The sequence below is a fragment of the Agelaius phoeniceus genome, chromosome 3, assembly GCF_051311805.1.
Source record: "Agelaius phoeniceus isolate bAgePho1 chromosome 3, bAgePho1.hap1, whole genome shotgun sequence".
Lineage (NCBI taxonomy): Eukaryota > Metazoa > Chordata > Aves > Passeriformes > Icteridae > Agelaius > Agelaius phoeniceus.
Genome location: NC_135267.1, coordinates 103,765,136 through 103,788,285, shown reverse-complemented (window position 1 = coordinate 103,788,285; position 23,150 = coordinate 103,765,136). Strand labels below are relative to the sequence as shown.

At 42.9% G+C, this 23,150-nt stretch overlaps 1 protein-coding gene across 4 annotated transcripts in view; it reads right to left on the bottom strand.

Annotated features, from left to right (window-relative positions):
- ALK (ALK receptor tyrosine kinase) overlaps nucleotides 1-23,150 on the bottom strand; it is a 307,302-nt gene that overhangs the window by 15,787 nt on the left and 268,365 nt on the right. For 2 of the 4 annotated variants that reach the window (XR_013181530.1, XM_077176040.1), the window contains exons 12-23: nucleotides 21,117-21,279; nucleotides 16,777-16,927; nucleotides 14,285-14,416; nucleotides 13,276-13,420; nucleotides 12,309-12,491; nucleotides 10,733-10,831; nucleotides 9,897-10,049; nucleotides 8,616-8,714; nucleotides 6,727-6,913; nucleotides 4,478-4,568; nucleotides 3,513-3,577; nucleotides 2,457-2,586 (exon numbers count right to left, since the gene is read on the bottom strand). Coding sequence is in view for 3 of the 4 variants with exons in the window: in XM_077176040.1 (XP_077032155.1) it covers nucleotides 2,457-2,586; nucleotides 3,513-3,577; nucleotides 4,478-4,568; nucleotides 6,727-6,913; nucleotides 8,616-8,714; nucleotides 9,897-10,049; nucleotides 10,733-10,831; nucleotides 12,309-12,491; nucleotides 13,276-13,420; nucleotides 14,285-14,416; nucleotides 16,777-16,927; nucleotides 21,117-21,279 (1,598 nt within the window). In the remaining variant the exon portion in view is untranslated. Of the gene's footprint in view, nucleotides 1-2,456; nucleotides 2,587-3,512; nucleotides 3,578-4,477; nucleotides 4,569-6,726; nucleotides 6,914-8,615; nucleotides 8,715-9,896; nucleotides 10,050-10,732; nucleotides 10,832-12,308; nucleotides 12,492-13,275; nucleotides 13,421-14,284; nucleotides 14,417-16,776; nucleotides 16,928-21,116; nucleotides 21,280-23,150 lie in introns of those variants that run through there. The other 2 variants (XM_077176041.1, XM_077176042.1) reach the window with 2 other exon arrangements.

Below are 23,150 nucleotides of genomic sequence, written 5' to 3'. Positions count from 1 at the left end.
TTTTCTGGATCAGTTCCAGCTTGCACCTACCCATCTGCATTAGAAGCTCAGCTTTCCCAAAGTGTGGGAGACATGAGACGAAGCAGAAAACAGAGGCATCAATCCAAGGTCTGCTTCACTCCTGAGAGCAAGTTAAATTCAGAAACCAGGGAGAATCTTCAAGTGATGGGAAAGGCCTTGTGCCTGGTAGCAGTTATGATCAGTCTCAGGTAACCTCGAACAGGTCAGGAAAGACAAGTGTCTTAGGTTGGAAATGGGGGTGTGCATTCTATTGACATCTGTTAGAGGTGGGGCAGTTATCTTCTGTTCATTGGGCAGTTTTCTTTATCTCTTCCACAACCAATCCTCCCTCCAGGAGATACCTTCTGTTAGTGGGCCAGTGAGTGTCACTGCATGGCTGATTAAATTCCATCATCCCACTGGGAGATGCTCCACTCAGGGGGAGGAGCCAAGCATTCTTACGTGGATATAATCTGAGATTTGGAACATCAGAGCAGTCTTTTCCCACTGGATTCCCTGAGGAGCAGCTTTCTTCTCCAGTGGATTCCCAGAGGAAGACCAGACCCATCTACACCACCACTGGGCCTTCAGAGGAAAACTGCACCCTGGAGTCTCTCCAGCAAGGTGCTGGAGGAACAGGATCACTGCTCCACCACAACCACAGCTGGCACTGCAGGAGGGCTGCAGCCACCATTTCATCAGACTGCTGCCACCACCCTGACCCACAGGCTGTCAGGTTGTATTCTGACTCTGTCAGTGGTGGGTTTTTTTTTTTTGTACTATTGCATTTATTTTTTAGTTTTCCTAGTAAAAAACTGTTATTCCTATTCCCACATCTTAACCTGTTTTAATTTCAAAATTAGAATAATTCAGAGGTTGGGGGTTTATATTTTCCATTTCAGAGGAGGCTCCTGCCTTCCTTAGCAGAGACCTGTCTTGTCAAACCAGGACAACAAGGAAAGAAGAGGAATGTGAAGGCAGAAAGAAATACTAAGGAAGCAATGGAGGGAACCATCAGCCTCTTCTGCCATGGGCTTTCACAGGGGTTGCACGGAGCTACTGCTGACAAAAGCAGAAGTTGTGGTAAGGAAGAACTCATGACTGAGGTAGGGCCAAACAGAAAAAAGCCCCTCAGATCAGAAGGTTCCCATGACTTCATCCTGTCAAGATTAAGGGCCGTTTCATCTACAAAAGCAGCTCATTTTACTGCAAGTAGGTAAAATTCCTGCTGTGCAGGACTAGTGTTCTGGTAGCTTCTCACAAGATCTGTACCATCACTGAGATGGCTTCTCTAATTTAAGCAGCCAAACCCCATCGTGTTTCACCTGCCCCTTCCCACATCTTGCACAGCCTGGCCTGGCAGTTCTGAACAAAGCACTTACCTGCAGCATATCCAGTCTGTGTTATTTTACACTGCACTGGGTGAGAGTGGGGACCACGTTGCAGAACATGAATTTCCCCATTCACCTACCACCAAGTTCAGCAAATTTGTAGGAGCATCTCTAGGTGCTTCAGAAAAACAACCTGTATTTATAAAGTCTGCTTTCTTAGATCTCAGACTTTATTTTCTGGGTGTTTAGCCTCCTTATCCAGGAAGGAGCCACTTTATTGCAGCCTATTCAAGACTGCAATGCTCTGAGTCTCACAGACCATTTTATATGTCTGAAAACCACACTGCATGGAAAAAATAAAAAAGTTTATCTGTTTCCAGAGGCCTCAAGGAAGAATCTTATTGATACCTGTTAGAGCAAATTTGTGTCTCTCTTGTACTGATAAAATGCAGCATTTTGTCCTGTGTCGAACTTAGAGACAAAATATGAAGCTGGGCCAGCCTTAAACTTCAGCAATATCTGTGTGACTTTCTGACCCAGGGACTCAGAGAAAGCTTTATTCTTCTGAAATACTGAATGCTCTCTAGAAGTCATAATTTATTTCTTCCACATTTCTAGCTGACTGTCTCTTCCTATTGATGCTGATTTCAGTGGGGAAAATCTTTAACTCTGGACTGAAGATATTTTCTATTAAGTTGACAGCTCCAGGCTGGATTGTCTCCTTGCCTATGCCAAACTTGAACTGACAGGTATCCACAGAAATGCATCTGATCAGCAGTTTAAATAATGGGTTCATATTTTTAATATTACTTGCTCAACATTTCCCCCCAGCCTGCCCCCAGCTGGTGTGGAGAAGGTAAGAGTTAACATTTTTTTTTAGACTTCGCTTTTGTTCTTTTTTTAGGTAGTATCTGCAATGGTATCTAGCAAAGTCCAGGGATGAGGCACCTCTGCATAGCCCCAGCAGCATCTGGCTCCTGCCTGCACAGAGGTCTCACAACAACAGAAATTTTGTCACCATCTAAAATGCTGGGAAATAGTGTCTCATAGATGAGTTCTTTTACAGCTAAGTGTTTGCCTTGTGGCAGCAGCTCCCTGAATAAACCACAATTTACTCTTCCTCACCGGTCTGGGCCGTGTCTCCCTCAGGAAGGATTTGAGGTCTCCCCCAGCCATGAGCTCCAGCAGGATGAAGCGGGGCAGGGCCTGCAGGCTCACCCCGATGCAGCGCACGATGTTCTGGTGGTTGAACTTGCTGTGGAGACAGGGACACCCAGTTGTGGAGCAACATTGACCCAAAAAACACAGTAGCAGAAAACATTCAAACCTTTTTGCTGCAGGGAACGTGTGGGGTTTTTTTTTGTTGTTGTTGTTTTTTTCTGGGTTTGTTTTAGTTTTTTTCCCCAGAAAATAAAAAATCTCAAAGGTAGGGCAACTTGATAAAGCTTAAGCACTACCCCTGCATTCTGTGTCTGTCTGGACAGTGTAGGGACAGACAGAGGTGGGGAAGCAGTGGGTTTTGGCTGCTTTTCCTCTCCCTGTTTTCTGCATTCTTTTTGGGCTACAGCAAGACTTCTGGGGCATAGGAAGCAGAACATGTCTGATAACAGAGAAAAGTCTGCTCTTAATTTCCCCATCCAAGAGGCAGAAGTTGGGCTAGGACAATGTTGTTCTAAGTAACACACAGACATGGGGATCTGCTTCTGGGGGATGTTTCTTGAGGTCAAGTCTCCAATACTTCCTTAATTCCCCACCTCTCAAATGTGATGGGAAAGTGGTTCCATAGATTCTGTGATTCAGACACTGACACATGACATGACAGCATCATAAAGTCAATGCCATCTGTTTGTTTTGACTAGCCAAACTCAAATTCCTAAGGTATGTTCTCCTCTCTGAGAGAAATCAAAAAAATCTTATTATCAATTCTAAAATCCGGGCTTTAAATTTTTCACTTTGGGTAATGAAAACCAATGTGAATCCTTTTGAAAATTTAGCCTTTGATCATTTGGTGCCTCTTCATTTGTAAGAAGAACAGAAAAGGATGGCAGTGCCTATTATATTTGTGCTGAAACTACTGTATAGATGTGCTGAGATGACACCACCTATGAAGAACCTTTTTTTTCTATATTTTGTTGTGCTTTGCAAGGCTACACAAGTGGTGTTGATGTGATTCATACACACCTAATAATGAGAGCTTCCATGAGGAAGTCGAGCTCATCTTGCTCTGAACACACTTCTGGCAATGTCTGGAAAAGAAAGAACAGGTTGGCAAGGAGAAGATACTTCAACTTACAGATTAGAACACCTTGGCACTAACATTGTCTGCAGCAATCCTCCTTTCTCAAAAGAAACTTCACTCTAAGACAATCACTAGTGCATTGCTAAACTAGACTGTGAAGCCTGTTGAAAGGTAAATATCAGACCTCCTGGCCCATCAAGGCCACTGTCATCCTCCTCCCAGCAAAGGAAATAGCCCAGAGTGCACAGAGAAGTGTTCAACATATGGGACTCTGCTGTTTAGAGGATGAGGAGTGAGATCACAGCTTCTGAGTTCTCTGCAGTTCAATGATCCTCCCTTCCTGCAAGACTGGGATCTATAACCAGCAGCAGAACTGTGCTGCTACGTAATCTCTAAGAGAAAACAAACCAGCTAGACTGCTGAAGGCCTGGAGAACTCTACCAGGGTCTCTTAGGATTTAGCTTCACATCCAATGCATATCCATCCTGTAAGGGACAGGTGAGATCCCTGGAAAACCAGCCAGCTCCTACTTGCAGGGTCTTTGACGTATGTGCCAGCAGCTTTTGGCCCTGTGAAGATTTTTGGACAGATTACCAACCAGGTGTAGCATGGGGAGGATGGACAGTGCATGGATTTAGCTCTCATTCCTGCAGCCTACTTGGCTCTGTGGGAAACCTTTGCCTATTTACTATTCACAGTCCTCTTTTAGTAGTCTCACATACCCATATCCTATAAGCTGTACCATTGCTGTGATGGATTTAAGTGTTGCAACAGAGCAGCAATATTTCTAGCCATGTCTTTCAGGACTTATAGCAACGCTTCACTCATCTTCATTGTTATAATGCATTGGGACTCTTGGGTGAAAGGTGCATGAAACCATCATGATAACTCAATCACTGTCACTTACTTTCACAGCCACCTGCAAGGGAGTGGGGTCGCTGGGGATCCCTGTCACCTGACCTTCATATACCTCACCAAAGGCTCCGTGGCCCAAACCCCTGGACAGACCAGAGAAGACAAGAAGGTTTTACTACAGAGAACACACATTATAACACTGTGGACACAGCTCACAGGCTCACAATTTTCATGGCAGTGTAACAGGGAGAACTGGATATTGACAGTATGATCTCACCAGACCTTGGTGAGGTCTTTCATGAACCTACATTTTATTTAATTGGAAGGGAAAGCAGTCCATGGAAGTGAACATTCCCCAGTGAAATTGAGCTGCTGGCATTGCAGCACGTAACAGAGAGCAGTCATCTATGGCTTTGGTATCAGTGCTCAGTGGTGGGTGCTCCAAAACAGATCAATAAAGACAGGACTTTAGTCTTGGTGTTTACACACCCTAAACACATTAACAGTTCCCCTGATATTTCTGCATCACCATTAAACAAAACATTGAGCAAGAAACTAGGAGGCACAATGATTCTCTAAAGACCTGAATTCTAAAGCAAATAACTTTTCTTGACTTATTGTGTGATTCTGGGCAAGCACCTTAGCCAGTAAATGGTGATGACAGTGCTTTGTAAAGCACTCAGCTCAAGGAATTTGTGCTGAGAATTGTTTCTGGCAGTGATCATGTTATGAAACGTAGAGTTTTATTTTGAATAAGATTACAAGAAAAAGAGAAAGGAATAAGAGTAATCATACAATAGAACCTGTTCCATGTCCTTGTGATACAGATTTTGCATACCTGTCTATTCAGTCCTCACTCTCTTAACATTAAGTCAACTCGTACAACAACAGCTATTTCACATCAGGGGCCTGTCACAATGACATGGTGAAATATAGCAGGGGATGAGGCTGCCCCCCAAATCCTGAGTCCTTCTTAACCCTGCATGGGCTGCACTTTGGGCAGTAGCATTTCCAGCCTCTAAGAGGCATTCCTGCATCTCAGTCTGGGGAAAAGGCTGCATGCAGTCTCCTGTTAGAGCCAGGTCTGGGCTGAGGGCTGCATTGATTCTGTTCTCTGCTCTATCAGTGGACTGCTTTTGCATGGGCTGTTGCCCTCCTGTCCATATGAACAAGGAGGAACAATCAGGTCTGCTGTTCATAAGCTCTGTCTGTAGTTTTCCCAGGATAGAACCAGTCTGGGCAGTCAAACCACACTGAGGACTTGTGCTGCCTGTGACTCAACCACTTTGTGTAATAACATTTTGTAGGTATCAGCTTGAGACACCATTCTTGGCTCTGCCTGACCAACCTATTACAAACTGAGGGGATAAGCCAGATCTTTACAGCTCATAACTCACCCTCCTTCCAAAAAGTCCACTTTCCCTTCCCTTGTCAATTCCCAGCTATATCCTCTGCTGTCTGCTTACCACACTTCAAAAATCCTTTCAAAGTCCAAGTGGCAAAGGGAGCAGCAGCACAGGGTACACTGGAAACCTCCAGGTGCAGTCCAGCAAGATGTGCAGGTAAGAGGGAATGAGATAAGAGACAGCAAAACATTGCAGACTGCATAGACTGCTCTGAGCATGATTTTTTTTCAGCACCTTAAGCTTCCCAATTTTCCAAGGACTCCTGCTTCCACTTTTTATTTTTTTGTGTAACACTGCATGGTATCAGGGTACTGTCACATTCACAGGTATCCAGCAGTAGAGCAAAGTGTGTAAGAACTCAGAATATTCAAGTTTTTCTTAGGAGACACTTTAAAGCTTTTCAGAAGTTCTCATCTAGACATGATTATCTTGCTGGCTTTATATCCCTGTCTTTTTAATACTGTCTGGCATTTTCAAATCCATTCCTTTCCTTGCTATTGCACTTAAGGATGTCATTGTCTTTACCAAAGACCCCATCAAAGATTTAAAAGAGCTTTCTACAAGCTTCAGCCATCCCAGAATTTCATCAGCTCATGGCAATGGGCCATTCACTGCATAGCCTGTAAAAGATGTAACTGAATTACTGGTGATGACTATTCAGTTCTCCTCACAATCCCAGGAGATGAACACCGCACCTGTAGAAGGTCAAGGGGAATGCCAAAATCTAGTCCCCTCCACACGAGCCTAACTACTGCAGCTTTATATTTTATGGAAAGGGGTCTGGACCTAGAAGTGCACAGGAATTTGCACAGAGCTGTGCATTTACACCTCTCTAGGAGAGTTGGGACATGTGGGTGTACAACATGAAGGGTGGGGAAGGCAAAGATGGATTTACCGGATGAGGGAGATGTTTTTTCGAGGCACCTCTTTAAGGTCACTAATGGAGGTGGTTTTTCCTGCAAAGCAGTAGTTGGGGTTGTAGTCTGTCATGATGGTGGAGGTACGCAGCTTGCTGAGTTTGTACTCTGGGCTCTGCAGCTCCATCTGCATGGCTTGCAGCTCCTGGTGCTTGCGGCGATACACTAAACAGGAGAACACAGTTAACCATGGCCAGAGACTGCATTTGGGACAGCCCTTCTCACTGGGATTCACTGTGCTGTGGCCAGACTTCAGGGAATCAAACCAGCCAGTGACACTGGCGTATTTCTGTACATCAAATAATTACAGATCGAAAATGGGATCTGAAGATATCCAGGAACCTTTGATTTACACATCTTACAAAGAAACAGGCTTGCTCATGGACTGTCTGGAAAAAGTAAAATGAATTTCACTTGGAGACATCTCAGAGTTCTGATGTTGTTTTAATGCTCTATTTAGTTTAACCAGACCTTCCAAATACAAGTCCAGTTTGAAACTTGTGGGAGGTGGGGTATTACTGACTTTCCTAAATCACACAGAAGTGACTAAAGTCTGAAATGAATTATTGCATCACATTGTTCAAAATGGATAACCTAAGCTGTTTCCTGAGAATAACACATTGTACATAAAAAATAGCCAATTTTCCAAAACTTCCACTGTTTCTAAACAAGAGGTAGGACCACATTTGAAGTCAGTTTATGATATGTTATATTCCTTGCATGACTTCACTGATACTTCTGCAACACCATTTAAAACCACACGTTGAAAGAAGACATCCTGAGGATATTCCTTGAAATAGTAACTGATATTGCAGGATTTTTTCCAAAAGAAGATGACAATCAGGAGCAGGTTAAATCACTATTGATTTCTGTGGGAGCTGGATTGAGCCCAAAGACTGTGACGGCAATAGTTATTGCATCTTCTCCAGCAGATGTTGCTCAAGGGAAAAATTGAAGGGGTAAACATGCACTTGCAAAGGCAGATGGATGTAATGACCTATCCACAAACCCTTCCTGTCCTCCATTTTCCTCCTCATTGCCTTTGCTTTGATTTTTTAAATCGTTGCCCTTTCCTGAGATGGAAATGATAGGCTCGTTGGATGGAAAGAGGATTACTCTTCCACTCCTGAGAAGTATTTAGTCATTGTAAAAAGGCACTGTAAGGATAGAAATCATAGATGTAGGACCATGTGCATGCAACTGATAACTCCTGAAATTCTTAAAACCGAAACAGCTGTGCAGATCTAATTTCCTGCTCTTGGTTCATCCCTCTCCTTCCCCGGACCACACACAGTGTGGGCAAAGAAAGGTGGCAAAGCTGTGGTTTGAATCCCTGACTCCTTTTCATTGATTCAAATCTATTCTGCTTGCACCAAATGCAGGTGAGTGAGTGTTTAAGATAAGAACATGAAAAGGTGAAAAATACCTTTTAGAATTTCAAGCAAAAATGCCAAGAACACCCACATCCTACAAAGGAGCAGTTTGTGAAAGAGGAACCTATGTGAGAGTTTAAGCTTAAATGTCATACATTAAGAGATGAAATGTGTACATAGGCGCACAAATAAAGAAACTTTTAGGCAATAAACAGCACCAGATCTCACAAAAACCAGAAGCAGTTGTGTTCTGGCAGCTGCACAGTACAACACAAAAAATAGTGTATCTTTTGAGATGCAGTCAGTAAGTGAAGCCTCCTCGACTTGGCCACTGTGGTTAGAAACAACTACAGAATTCTGAAGATGTGTGTGGGAAGGTGTCATTAAATACAGCAGTAGCTCAAAACCTGAATCCTTTTGCCTCTCAGGGCCCAATTATCCCTAGCTCAGATCCAGCGCTCATACGAAAATATCTTTTGCAGAGAAACACTCACCTATCATGATTCCTGAAAAAGCCAAAATTAAAGCAGCCACCAATGCTGAAGTCACTACAGACAAGACCAAGGAGAAAGGGAGACGAACCACTGGCTCAGCTGCAACAGAAAGAAATTTGAAATTATCTTCCAGGAGCCACATTTTTGCCACCAGATTTTTTTCTGCTCGTCTTTCCATTTACTCATCTGCTGCTCCAATAGTGTAGGAGCAACCTCTGGCATGACCAGTTCTCAGGATCTATGACTTCTCATACCTCATTGTTTCACTTTCCTCAATTAGTATCAAGTAATTAAAACAGATGGTTCACTATCAATGAATTAACATGTGAACTCCCTGGGTGCAAAAACAAGACCATTAAAAAAATGGGCAGGAGGTTGGGGGGGTGAAAAGAACATTACATTGTTTGGGTTAAAGTGCTGCTATCAATGCCAAATCACAGCAAAACAGGAGGAGGACTGCACTATTTCATCTCCTAAATGCATGTAATCCAAGCAGAAAAACCTGATAACAGTGTAGTGAAGCTGCATCCTCATGTGGGATCATGCTATTAAGGATTACTTCACCTTGACAAAATGACCATACTTTTTACCTATCTTACAGGCAGGAATGGTAAAAACACAACACAACAATTTTCCCATGCCAGTGACAAGCTGAAAGCAGGATCCCAAACCCCTGGGGTCACCTGCTCTAAATGCTGCACAAGAATAGGAAGCAAACCCAGTAATGGAGCTCTGAGCACCTGGTTTTGAAAGAAAGGCAAGTACAGGCACTGTGTTTAGTTTTTGTCAGAGAAACCTTGCACAGAATTTCTCACAGTTTCTGAACCTTACTTTAAATGTCCAATTCCTCAGGAATCATATTTTCCTTCACCTTGCTTTCTTCTTTTTTTTTTTTTTTTGGTTCTTTAAAGAACTGGTCTGAAATTGAAGTTCAGCTGGAAAATTCTTTCAGTGAGCAAACTTTCAGGATTTCAGAGCAGACTCTGAACACAAGCACAAGCAGACACAAAATTTGACTCTGCTCAGATCTGCCCAGGATGCCAAACACATACTGTAGAGCAAAGCAGCACTGCTGCTCAGTGCCCCAGTCCTCACCATTGATGAGGCTATATCCTGGCAAAATAGCTCTGCAGCATACACAAGCAAGAAAGAAAATAAACTTCTACTGCAGGCAGGTTTAAGATTAGACAGCACTTTCAGGATGTCTTACAGTCCAAACCAGAGCCTTTGGCCACACATTTTCTGTCCCACATGTTAGCAGTACCCCACACACCTACTTACCTGTGCAAGACACACCATCCTCTGCCAACTCGGTGCCTGGCTCACAAAAGCAAATGACTTTTTGAGTCTCAAGATCAACATGGCACTCGTCCATCTCACAATGACTGCAGTTAAGGTGCAGCCTAATTTCCACCTCTCCGTGCCCCTCTGTCACTAAGGAGTGGATGAAGAAGCTCAGTTAATTACTGTAAAGACCATTCTTATAATTTCCTTGGGTTCACCCTTTTCTTTCCTGGCCTTTAGTCCCTCCAAGACCAATCACTGCAATATCTTCAAAACTTTCTGGCTGAATCCACCAGGCCAGAGTGCATCTGCATTTGAAAATACTTCTGGCTGTTCTAAAGGAAACTTCTGTTTTTTTAAAAACAAGTAGATTTGTTGTTGTTTTCTGAACACATTGCAAACATATTAAAGATGCTGACTTCTGGGAAAACACAGGTTGGAGTTGCAGTATTTATCACTCCCATGCACTGCTGGGCAGCACCTAGATATTTTACCAAGGGATGCTCTAAGGAACTTGCTTGCTGGTGAATAGTCAGATGTTTTGTCTGTTTCTTTCCTAAAGTATCTGAGCTATGAGGTTCTGTTATCACTTTCCTTGTCCAAAATTATTCTGTAGGCTGGTAGACTGTACTGCTGGGAGTGTTTCCTAATAGGCTTGATGTTTCCTCTCTCTGTTTTTTTCCTGCTACTTCTGTCTATTCTCTGCTGTATTTTATGTACTTTCTGCTTCCTCATGTTCATGACACTGAGCTGTACTCCAAAAGGATGTAAGGGGTCCTACTATTTTTAAAATGAAATAAGCCCATGAGAAGACCTCTGACCAGTATGAATACCTTTAAGTGCTGGAGTGTATAAAGTACCAATTGGATTAATAAAGGACACACCATCCTCCCCATCCATCTCTGGGTCATTGTCCACTGCAGCATTGCCACCTATGTCAAACCAGAAGTTACCTTAACAGACTGAGGCTCATAAAACAATAAAACACAGATAAACATGGAAACATGCATGACTTCAGCTTATTTAGGGAGGCATCCAAATGAAAAAAGAGAAAAATTATTATATTTATTATATAGGAAATATTTAGCATTTATTATATAGGAAATATTTAGCAAGTTGTGGCATGAACTACTGGACTTTAGAATTTCAGTTTAATAATGAAGCTTGTGACAATCAATCAATCAATCAATCAATCAGCTCTGTTTAGGTAGACTGGTGCAAACTAAGGCACAAACTTCATCTTTAACCATTTGGATGCTGTGAAACACACAAGCCCCTGTTAAAATTTATGTAGCCAAGAGACTGGAAAGCACCAGTACTCCAGGGCTAAGTTAGTACCCTTGCTGATCAAGGCATGGACTGTGTCAGCAGAGGGAATGGATAACCTGATATCCTTCCTCTCCTTTGCACCCTCAAAGCAGGGTGGTCCACCAGGAGTGGGGACTGAAGGAATTTATGAGTTGCTCATTTCTGCTTGAGCATATGGAACATGTATGTAGAAGCAAAGTATGGGCAATAGATAACAAATATTAGAAACACATATATTTTGTACTTCAAGCATGCAACGATTCCCCCACCCCACCCAAAAATAGCTTTTTCCCTTTAATTGTCTTCAGTGAAATAAAAAAAACATAATGTGAGTCATTCTGTTGGAAAAAGAAGCATTACACAGGAACATTGGTACAAAACATGCACTTAATCATTTATACTCATTACTTCCTCTCAAGATTTCTAGTCTACCATATACTTAATTTAAGCTGTGGAGAACCAGGGGTTAAAGAGTCCACCACAGTGCAGATGGCTGCAGAAAGTATGGGGCCCAGGAGACTATGGGTTAGTAAAGATCTTGAATCTGGCCCACACCAGTTGTAATCAACATAATGCCATCTGACAGCTGCCCTGAGACACAGAGGCACATGAAATTAGCTCCTTGTTGACTGAAGTCATATTAAGAGGGGTGCTGGCTGGCAGCCTGAGCCTCTGCCCCCAGAGACCACCTGTGCAGGACCACCCACAGCAGGGCAGGGCAGAAGCTGCATCCTTCCCCTGGCATAAAGCCTGGCTGCCAGTCCCCAGGACCAAAGTCCTCCAAACACAGGTGCTGGCAACAGGAGCACAGAGCTGTGGCTCCTCCTGCACTGTCACCCCAATGTGAAAAGCTCAGGAATCACAGCAGGATTTTAAAGTCACATTTTGCAGAGCGCAAAGCCAGGGCTGCAGCTGAAGGACTGGCCTCTGGCTCTTTGCTCAAAGCCTCAATGAGTTCATCTAGTGCTAAAAAGGCAACACACAGACATACTAGTACATAACAGTCAAATATGCTAGCTACAGGAGAGTTATCATCAGCATTTTGCTGACCATTAGCACTAAAGGAGGGGAAGGGACACCTTGAACACGAAGCCACTTTACCTATATATCCTCCGCCTCCTCCACCTGAGGAGCACCCCCCTCCACCCCCTCCGAAACCCCCTCTTGTCTCCCACCCCCACTTCTTCATGGCCTGGGGGCAGGATCTTCCTCCAGTAGCACCTTCCAGCAAGGATTTTCCTGACCACAGGAAGGAAGTGTTATCATTCCAGCCACCTCCACCACCTGCAGTTGAGAGAAGAGAAAAGGCACAGCCAGGGGTTACTTTTTGTGTAAAAAACACTGGAGGGATCTGCAGGAGAAGCATCCATTCAGAACACCTCAGCTGAAAGCCATCATCTGCACCTCTTTTCACCTACCATACATGCAAGGACAAGTATTTTCTGTAGAAAAGGTAGAAAGATATCCCTACCTACTCTCCAACCACTTCTTTCGGGTTTTCAGAGCCTTCCCCTTCTCTTTGACTAAAAAACTCTTGAAATAAACCAATGCCAATTCTAAAGTAGAAAAAACTGAATTTATTGTAAGGGGTGTGAAAATATGTCCCACTCCTACTCTCCACACCACTTACCAGTGATTCACTTTCAGCTCTGCTGCTTGCTCAGTCCAAGGTCTCTGCACAGAGACTTCTAGACATGGTGCAATTATTCTCTTTCTGCATAAGCCTGAGAAACTCTGAGTAAGTCCACACAGCACAAAACAGTGCAGAGACCAGAACAGTCACATTGGCACTGCAAACTCCCACATCAAAAATCAAACAACTTTGTTTATGAAGGTACTGTATTATTTTGGGAAAATCTAGCCGTTGTTATGGCTATACCATCTCTGATACCCTTGTTTATCCCAAGTATCCAGCACTGTGTGTAGCTTCTATTTGCATCTGTTATAACCCTCTGTTCCCCCTGAGCTGTATTTTCATGAGTTTTGCCTCACCTTCTTGTGAGGAGGAGGAATCTGGGAGTACCACATATTCACAAAGGTTTTCTCAAAAGGAATAAACTCTCCTTACCTGCAGCTCCTGAATTTCCATTCAACCCTGGAATAGAGGAATCATTCTCCAGTCTTTCTGGATGAAATGTGTCCGTTTTGGCCCTGTAGGCCCTGCCACCACCCCCTGCTGCAATTATCAAGGGGACCGGCTCTCCGTTCTCCATCTTAACAAATTCAGAAATAAAGGCAATGTTCAAACTGAGTCAGACATGGAAATGGAAGCTCAGCCTCATCACAGTTACTGCATGCTGCACCAAGCAGGCATCTAGGGCTGCTCAGCACTGCATACTGTCATTGCATTATTTATGTACCCACACCCAGAAAATTAATGAATAGAAAATTAAAGAATTGTCCTACCAAGTTCTGCTACAGGAAACAGCAGTGTCAGTAGCTCTATGAATTGTATCTACCATGGTGATGGCTCTTAGAAGGCCTGTAATGCCTCATGTGATGACTCTTATCAAATGAAACAGCTAAGGAGCACTGCTCTGCACAGTGTCTCCCTTGAGACCAGTGTTTGGAATTAATATTGTCTCAGCTAGCACAGAACAGGAAACATCAGAGGTCCACAGCTACAGGACTGCCAACAGAAAACTTACAGGCTATCCTCAGCTTTCCCTGTCAGGCTAAATGTATAGCTGATGTCTCACATTCTACAAGGCCAGAGGTGAATGAAGTCCTGCAGAATTTGCCCTTTGCTGTAGAAGTGTGCTTCAGCATCTCAGTTTTTATTGAAAAAAAAAACCCGAACAAACAACCCAGCTCAACCCATTATGTTTGCAAAGGATACTTCAAGCCACTGAAATGAGTGTGGCCATATTGAACAGCAGTTCAGGGAAGTGTGAAAGGCCAGCCCAGATCCCTGCATCTCTCAGGTGGAAATTAGGGATACCCAGAGGTTACTCTGTGGGCCCTCTCCCTGAGGTGCATAAGGCATTTTTCAGAGGCAGGATGTGTGGATGCTGAAGGTGCATGGGCAGACGGAAAAGGCACCGCCAGGGGTTACTTTGGAAACTGTGTTTCCATACCTTAAATATGTAAGTGGCACCGCCCCCACCACCACCTCCTCCTGCCCATTCATTGACACTTCTGTTCACACGAATCTCTTCTTCAATCACGTTGTTCTCTCCAATGCAGACCTTCTGGATAACATCATTTGTCTGCAAACAGAAGACCAAGCCTGAATTTAGGTAAGAAACCTCCACTCCCTTGTGCACACAGAGGCCTCATGAACCCTTTCAAAGGGTTCATGAACCCTTTGAGGCCCCAAAGGCCTCATGAACCCTTCTACCATCCCAAAGCAAGAAACTGTCCTCCAGGGAAACTACATGACCAGAACCAAATGAATGCTCTTCTAGAAGAATCTGGCTTTTTGCCTCAACCTTCACCAGAAGAATTTGTTGCCATTTAAATAGAATTATTTTGAAGCAAGCTCAGTGCTGATACCTATTATCATGTAATACACCTCCATAAACTTTTAACATACAAAATGTAGCAGAATTTGCTGCAAATATTTTCCAGCACTAACAGTCTGTATTTCAGAAGAGGAGCACAGGAGTAACTCGGCAAGGATGTGCCTTGTCCTGTGCCACATGACAGCAAATGGCAGAGACAGAGAACCCAAGTTTGTTTACCTCATTTCTTGTTGGGTGGGCCAAGCAGCCCCTGTGCATCTCTGATGATCTTAGCAGCAATTTTACTGCAACTATCAATGCCTAACAAAAGAGCAGCAATCCCACCTTTGACTGCAGTGTAACCCCGATGTTAATGAAAATACCTCACTAAAAAGCCTCCACATTTCCTACTTAGCATTTTTCCCCTTCCATCAATTATCATTGAACACAGTGAACTTTCTGTATTAGGCAAATCCCCAAATTCACTAACTGATTTCAATCACAACATTAAACCACCATTTATGCCTACTTTAGGACTATGACCTAACTACTGTTTTGGTTTAAAATTGGAGCACTAAAGTGCATGACTAGTAGGACCCTGGCTGTGAGCATTTTCAAGTTGCAAACTTTGCTTCTAGCCTATTTTACTTTACAGGTTTTGTCTCAGTAACACTATCTTGTTATATTGCATGTATAATGCACACTGAACTTACTAAACCAACAACAACTTTTAGGGGAAAATGCACAAACATTTGTTATAGGAGGATTGACCTTCTGCTTCCTTCTACTCTCATGTGTGTGTTTTCTTTTGGAAGAAGAACCTGATAAAAGCATACTCAAATTACAAATTATTCTGCTGACCACACCATATATTCAAAGTTGCGCTAGAGAATGAGTGGCATCTCTTTTGTGTGCAGACTTGCCTAAAGAACTAACAGTCTTCCTTTCCTTGTTTTTTCCCTCTCCTTAATTGATTTGGAGTTGGGTGGGAATGATTAATAAAATGACAAAGTCAATGACCCAAAGGAACCACTAGATTACAAAAAAAATAATCCTTCATGGCAAAGACATAACTGATTACAATCCAATCTAGTAAAAGTCCCCTCTACAAGTCAATGCAATCTCTTTGCCTCAATGAAAGAATTACATTAGCACTCAATAAATTCTCACTAAGATTACAGTGGCCTGCAATTTAATGAGTCCATTTATTACCCTCAGCTGGAATTTCCTAGTTAAAGATGCTGGATGGACGTTTGAGTTAGGCTATTTCTCATTTCAAAAAGGCTTTATATTAATGGTTTGTTTGTAGATATGTGTAATTCTAGTTTGAACATTATTTACTTCAGCATCCAGCCTTGAGAACCCCTTTTACTTGTCTATATCCTTCAACCTTTCTCTGCTCGAACAGACTGCTAAGCTTTCATCTCTTGGATGCCAGCCATTATCAGCTGAGAAATGCACATCATTTAAATGTCCAGCTCAAGCCTGCAGGTGAAATTTCATAATAAAATGCTTAGTTTGCTCCATGAGAGTGTCTTACTCCCACATCCTCCTCCAAAGAATACTTAACAATTAATTAACTACTGTGCATGCAAATAGTGCCCATCTTTCTGTAAAGACATTTGCAGCAAGGGTTGGTTAATAACATAAAAACAAGGACTGACCCAACCATGATTGATTTGTCTTTCCTATTCCCCTGTGGAGAATAACCAAGCAGGCTCTGTGACGTGGGTATCTCTAGAGGTGCAGAGTATATGAAAATGGCAGGGCTGGGCTCAAAAATGGAACAAGGACAAAACCCTGCAAAATCAGCCCTGAAGACTGATCTCCAGAGGAATGGAAGGCAGGGTTGTCTTTTGTCTCCAAGCCCATACACAGAAGCTCTGAGATACTCAGACCAGACAGGAACCTGTTGTGTATTATCAATGGGGCCCAAATGTTGAAAAGAAGCAAGCACAGGGACATGGTGCTTCATGTTCTCATGCTCTCCCAGTAAAACTAAAAAAAAGTATTTCTTGACTCCTATACCCCCAAACCCCTTGAGGACAACGTTTTTCTGTGTGAAAAGACAAAACTCTATGGACTGGTAGAAGGGATGCAGGCAAAACAGAAAGGCCATCACTTACACTAGGACAAGCATCTTCTCCTTGCTGTCCCACCAAGATATACAGTGTATCATCCTTCTGGAGGTCAAAAATTCCCAGCACAGACACTCCGTGGGACCGCACCATGGTGTTCTTCCCTCCTTTCCCACCTGCAGCTCCATAGCCTGAGATGCTGCAGGAAAAAGAAAACAAGAGGCTACCACTTGAGTTGTCCCAGGCAGGTGGAAGGAGGCACAAACCCCTTTGGAGCACTGAGCATTTTGCACACCTGAGCATTTTGCATGGTGTCACAAAGCTGTTCTCCGAAGACCTGAGATTCTAAATAAACCTAAACCCAAAGCCTGAAGACCGATTTTCTGCTCTGTTTGAATCTGTGAGCTTGTGTAGTTACAAAACAGATTCTTTCACATTGATTATTGGGCAAACACAGCTGAGAACAGAGTGAGCAAGCCCTTATAGTTTCCAGCTTTAATATCTGAAACACATCTTGTTTCCCAGAAGGCACATCCTTGAGAAGTTTGCAGCAAGGAAGAGAAAGAACAGAAGCAGGAGAGCTGGTAAAACCAGGACATATGGCTAAAGAGAACATTAAGCATGAGATTGACAGAGGGAGATTTGAGAAAGCAGACAGCATAACTGGTCCTGGTAGCATGGACCAGATGGAAAACAGCTCTCTTATTCCCAGGACCAGAGGAATACAGAAAGAAAAGTAGATGGAGATGACACTACCTGCAGTAAACAAGGAAGGCAAAAGCCCCCTGGCCAAACTCATGGTGATCAGAAACATCTCCCTGTCTCCAGCCAGGAGTGGGCAGGTTACACACAGGCTGCTGCAGTCCCAGTTCAGGCTCTGGGATTTTTATTTCAAACACTCAAGATTCAGAGGTGCTTGCTGTTGCTGCTGTACCCAAAGATGTGGCTGTAACACTGTATTTCCCATCTCCTCCCTCTCCCTTTCTAACAGTGGACATACTTAAAGCAGCTTTTAGCAAAGGATTTCAAAGCACTTTTAAAAAATCATGATAAAACACACATTTCTGCGACGAAACACAGAGTTACTCAACTTTCTGAGCAGGTGAATGATGGTACAGCAACCCAGTTTGGATCTGAAATAAGCAGATAAATCTCCACTGACATTAGTAGCATTCCATGTGCTTCTGTGAGAGCAAAATTCCACCTGGAGCAGGTAACCAGAGACTGCAGAACTCAAAAATGGCTCTCGGCTTCCTACCAGGCACAGCATAGGTGCTCTGCTTTAACACCTCCTTTCCTCCAGCACCTGGCTGCTCTCTGCCCAGCACAGTCCTGCCTGCAAACAGGCAGTGTCTCATAAAGCATATTAGATCCTGGCAATGTGACATGATTATGTTCATGCCACTGCTGATAACCAAAGCAATCAGTCCTCAGTTAGGCTGTACCAGAGCCAGCAGAAAAAGTGATGGACACAGCACTGGGCCACCCTGAACAGATGCTACATGAACTGAAAGCTGAGTTGATTTACTGTAGGATTTTGCAATGGCTAATGAGGTGCACTACCAGGCACAGCAAGCTGGCAGGGCTAATTGGCTTCCAGTAGGGGCCATACTTTTCCATGTAAGAACAGATTTTGCATACAAGCAGTGATATCAGAAAGTTCAGGAAACCCAGTCTGGCCTCACCCAAAGGCTGAAGACAAATAAAACCCACTATATTCAGGTGGCAGTCATTCCCTGTTCAAAACAGGTGTCACTATTTAAACAGTTATCTTGACTTCAAACCTAGAGAGGATCCCTTTCATTAGTAACACCTTTCTTTTACAGGAGGAAGGAAGCCATTTAACCATATTGGCCCTGAAGAAAGGTTCAGCCCATTCAGAGCAAGAACACAGAGTACCTCCCACTGCCTTCCTTCTTTTCTTTTACTATGACACTTGTGGGATCTGCAAAAGAAGCCCACACCTTCAGGAAGGGTCAGGATGTGCAGAGTGCAAACCAGGGCTGGAGAAAAACGTGCACCCTCACATCCAGGTAATGGGAAACACTGGAGCTAGTCTTGAGAGTATGAGAAAATGCTGTACCTAGCCTGGCTGACTCAGAATGACACTTTTTTGCACACCACTGGGCTGTGTTCTTGTGCCACCTTACAAAATAGAGAAGAGAGGACAGTGGAAGTGATCACAAGTGGGGCACTCAGCAAAATGGACCTAAACCTTTTCCTTTAAAAATGGAAAGAAGTAGGTTAAAGGATGGTGAAGTGTAATTTATTACAGTCCACTTCTCTCATACTTGGTCATGAGGCCTAGATGACCAGACCTTCTGAATGCTTAGAAGGAGATCGGAAACAAAAAAATATTCTTTTATAATGTTTAACTTCCTTGTTACACAATGTGAAGTCCCACAGGGGTGAACCAGAGCATGTAAAAACTCCAGTTTTCCAGTGTGGGCACTACAGTGTGTGGCAGCCTACCCAGACCTTCACAGCTGGGGTTTTCTGGGTGTGCCTGGTTTGTGCTGGCAGAGTTTTGTGCAAAATTGAGCTGTCTGTATTTTAATAACGCATATTCTGCCTCATGTTCACAAAATCAATATCCTTCTTGAGCAATTACCAGGAGTGTACATTACACAGTGTAAAACACACTGATGTGGCAGAACATCAGCTCCCTCCAGAGCCCAGCAGCCAGCAGGAGCGTTCTCTCCCTGTGTCAGGTGTTTCAGCAGTGCCCATCAGGAAAACTTACAGCACCCACACTGCAGCAGCACTGCAGGGCAGAGCTAAACACAGGCAGTAAGTCCAGGCTCTGGGAAGCCTGGAATTGATACTGCAACTTGACATTTTCCTAGGGCTATGCTATGCTGGCAGACTCTGCTGCCCCTTCAGCAGAGCAGAATCAGGAAGATGTCAAGTTAATTTAAGCCCACAATTGCCTCCTGCTTTCCCCAGGCTGTGAATTTTCTACTTTAGCCTTAAGAGGTGCAGAAGAGAATGTCATCCCTTTATATATATATGTTATGAACGACATTATACATCTATTATCTATACAGAACTTAAAAGTCTGTTAGGTCATTTATAGGATTTAAATAGACAAGTCATGCCTGCAGGGCCCAGGGGTTGTATTGTGCAGCAAAAAATCAGCCTACAGTTGCACAGGAATTCTGGCTCTTCTTGGACTCTGCTATTGAAGAAATGACAGTGCTGTAAGCTTTTGGGCTGTTTTGCCTCTTCATTTTTGGGCTGTACTTTATAACCATATTTACTGGATGCTGGTTCTGAAAAATTCTATTCACCTCAGGCAACTCCTTGTTGATAGCTGGGTAAAGTATCATTAATGTTTTTTGCATTACCATCAATCCTTGTAGGAATAGGCACTCAGGCAGAACTTGTGCCTAGCCCAGCCAGTTTCTCAAAACTGCTTTGCCCTAGACCTCTGTTAGAGACTGACACCTGGCCTAAACATTGGCATTCTTTTCCAATATAAAAGAAAAAAAAAGAGATGCGATCAGAAAATTGTAACTGAAATTTGTTCACCTTCAATGGAATGTTTTGCTTTGAGATCCAAGACACCATCATTGGTTTCAATATGGAATGCTGCATGAAACCCACCTCTAGACAGTCACTGGTTCAAACTGACAGTTCTGCTTACAAAATGATGCATGTAATGGCTTCATGCTACCATTTAGATACAGTGAACTACACTTCAATTGAACTTCTTTCCCCAGCAAGAGCAAAAGGAAAAAATGATTGGTAAAAATCTGATAAAGTAGCATTGAACTGTATCTGATCACCTCTCTTTGAAAACAACTCCACAGAGGGATTTAAGTGTTAGAACCCTCAGTATCTCACAGCCTACCATTTAGGTGGCTGCCTTCCAAAATCAATTCTACTGTGGTAAGCCAGGCTTACAAGCTCAACTTGCTGTCTCTAGATTCAAAAAAAGTGAAGATGCTGAGCAGAGGTTGTTATAAGCTGGCCCATAAGAAATGCTGACACATGATTGTGCCTTCCACAGCAAGTGAAGGGTGGGAAAAACTCATTCTGAACCCAGGGCTCCATGAATGCCAAATGGGAAATGCATTCCTCTTGGTCTGGGGAGGTGAAAATGCTTCATTTTCAGCTCCTGATAGAGCTCTCCCAACCTGTGACCATTCAGGCTAAAGATTTGCCTGCCTCAGAAAGTTTCTTCTCTTTCACCAAAATAGTTGCATCTTCCAGGGAGCAAATCTGAGATGGGGGAGACTGGAAACCACAGGCTCAGTGATAAGTAAAACCCCAGCAGATGTGGCCAAACTTCTGAATGTAACACTTCAAAACTGCCTGTTGTGTATCAGCAGCTTGGATCGTTCTGAACACAGATACATCATGCCAATCAGAGACAGCTCCCTTACCTGTATGTGTTGGTTGCTGGTACTCTCCAGATCTGAATGCCTTGGAGAATCCCTTCAGCTCCCACCACCACTCTGAGCTTGGAGTTCCTGTAGGCATCGTTGCACTGGCTCTGGGTGGGGCCATAGGGTCCACTGGCACCACAGGTTGTGAAGAGCCACTGATCTGAAAGGAGGACACGTGCAAAGCATGACCCCACACCCAAGGACCAAGGAGCTGCTCTGCTTCTTGGACCAAGAGCAGAACCTGGCCCTGAGGTTTTAACCCAAACAAATATCCCCAGAATTATTTTTAAAAGTCTCATATTTCTGTGTGCCTCAGTATTTGACAGCTTTTCATTGACATCTCCAGAAATCTATCACAGCAATAAACATAATTTTATTTTTCCTAAGGCTCAAAAAGGCAAAGAGCACAGAGTAGAGAAAAATCCAAGAGTCCTCCCAGTTTCAGGCTCTGCTCTCTGGGCTGTTAAGTGCTCATTCATAATCTCAAGGCTGGTGCATTCCAGCCCTTTCAGTTTCTAGAGACATATGGTTATTGAATTTATTTTAAATGGGAAAGTAACTGTTAATTAGATAAAAACCTGTAAACACAACACCATCACAGTGATTAAAACATAACAATAGATTAATTGAATTCTGAATAATTGTTTGCTCACAGGACACTCAAATTAAGCTTCAGAAAGCAAAACACCTGACTGGGGCCTGTAAAACCAGCATCTAGTTTCTGCATTTTCTAGGCCAGATCTGTGGGTGTAAATCAATGCCTCCCTATTACAGCCATTTTCATCAATTGGAAGCACTGATCCTGTACAAATAGATGTCTAGAACAAGGCTTTGTTAATTTGTGTTTCAAAAAAAGTCTAAATTTTAAAATTTGAATACATGATGGTGGCAATTATGTCCTTTTCCTTAAAGATTCATTTTAGGAGCATTGTAGTCCCAAGACCACAATGCTTTTGTAAACCCACCTTGTCCTATTTTCTAGTATATCAAGAAATACTTCATATATACTCAAAAATAAGATCTAGATGGTAAATAAGCGGAAAAAGCATTTTTTGTGAACATGACATGATTTATCAAACATACTTATTAATAATCTAATATTAACAATCTAATAAACTCTATTAGGTAGTTCTACTGCCATTATAAGATAAAAGATTTGGAATCTGAAGGTTTTTCTATAAATGATGTTGGTCCAGTCAGCCTTCCACAAGGCCTTCTCAAAGGGCACCATTTCTCCACCAGCTTCCACAAAAGCGATGCCACACATGCAGATTCCTTCAATGGTGACACTAAATAGTTCAGACAGGGCATTAATTGGGCTCAGCGACCAGGAGTTGGAATCAATGATCCTTGCAGATCCCTTCCAACTTAGGATGTTCTATGATTAGCTTGACCTGCTTCCTGGAATTCAGAGCTATTGTCTAAGCTGATGTGGTTTAGAAATGATGGTCTGCACGTGTCTGGATGAGCAAGGCCAAAGGTCCTACCACTGCTGTTATTGGAGACGTTCACCCTCCAGAAATACAAGAAAACACATTGGCTTAGCCAGAAAAAAGGTCTGAATTACCTTTTCACAAACTAATCCTGAAGATCAGCTAAATTCCTTCTTACAAAAAAAGTTCAGTGAATGAAATGGATCAAAGAATTTGACAGAACTTTAAGAAATACAGTGACTGGTATTTCTGAAAAATGTTGGTAATACAGTGTCGTGCAAAATTACCACTCTGTAAAAAAATTTTCCAATCCAAGTACTGCTGAGAGAATAATCCCACCTCTCTGAAAAATCTACACCATCCCTTCTCAAAACTCCCCTGCAAGGGTCCTCTACAGCTTTTGTCACTGTTACTTGTTTTATTTACATATTAATTTCACTTATTTCTCCAATCCTTCTGCAGTGGGTGGCAGTATGAAATCTTAAAATTATTAGACAGCAAATGGAATAATTTTCCTCTCTTCCTGTGCTTCTGATGTACCCCCTAAAACAACAGGTAAGAGGGTAAAGGCGCCTAAGGAAGAAAGGTCTAGAAGTTA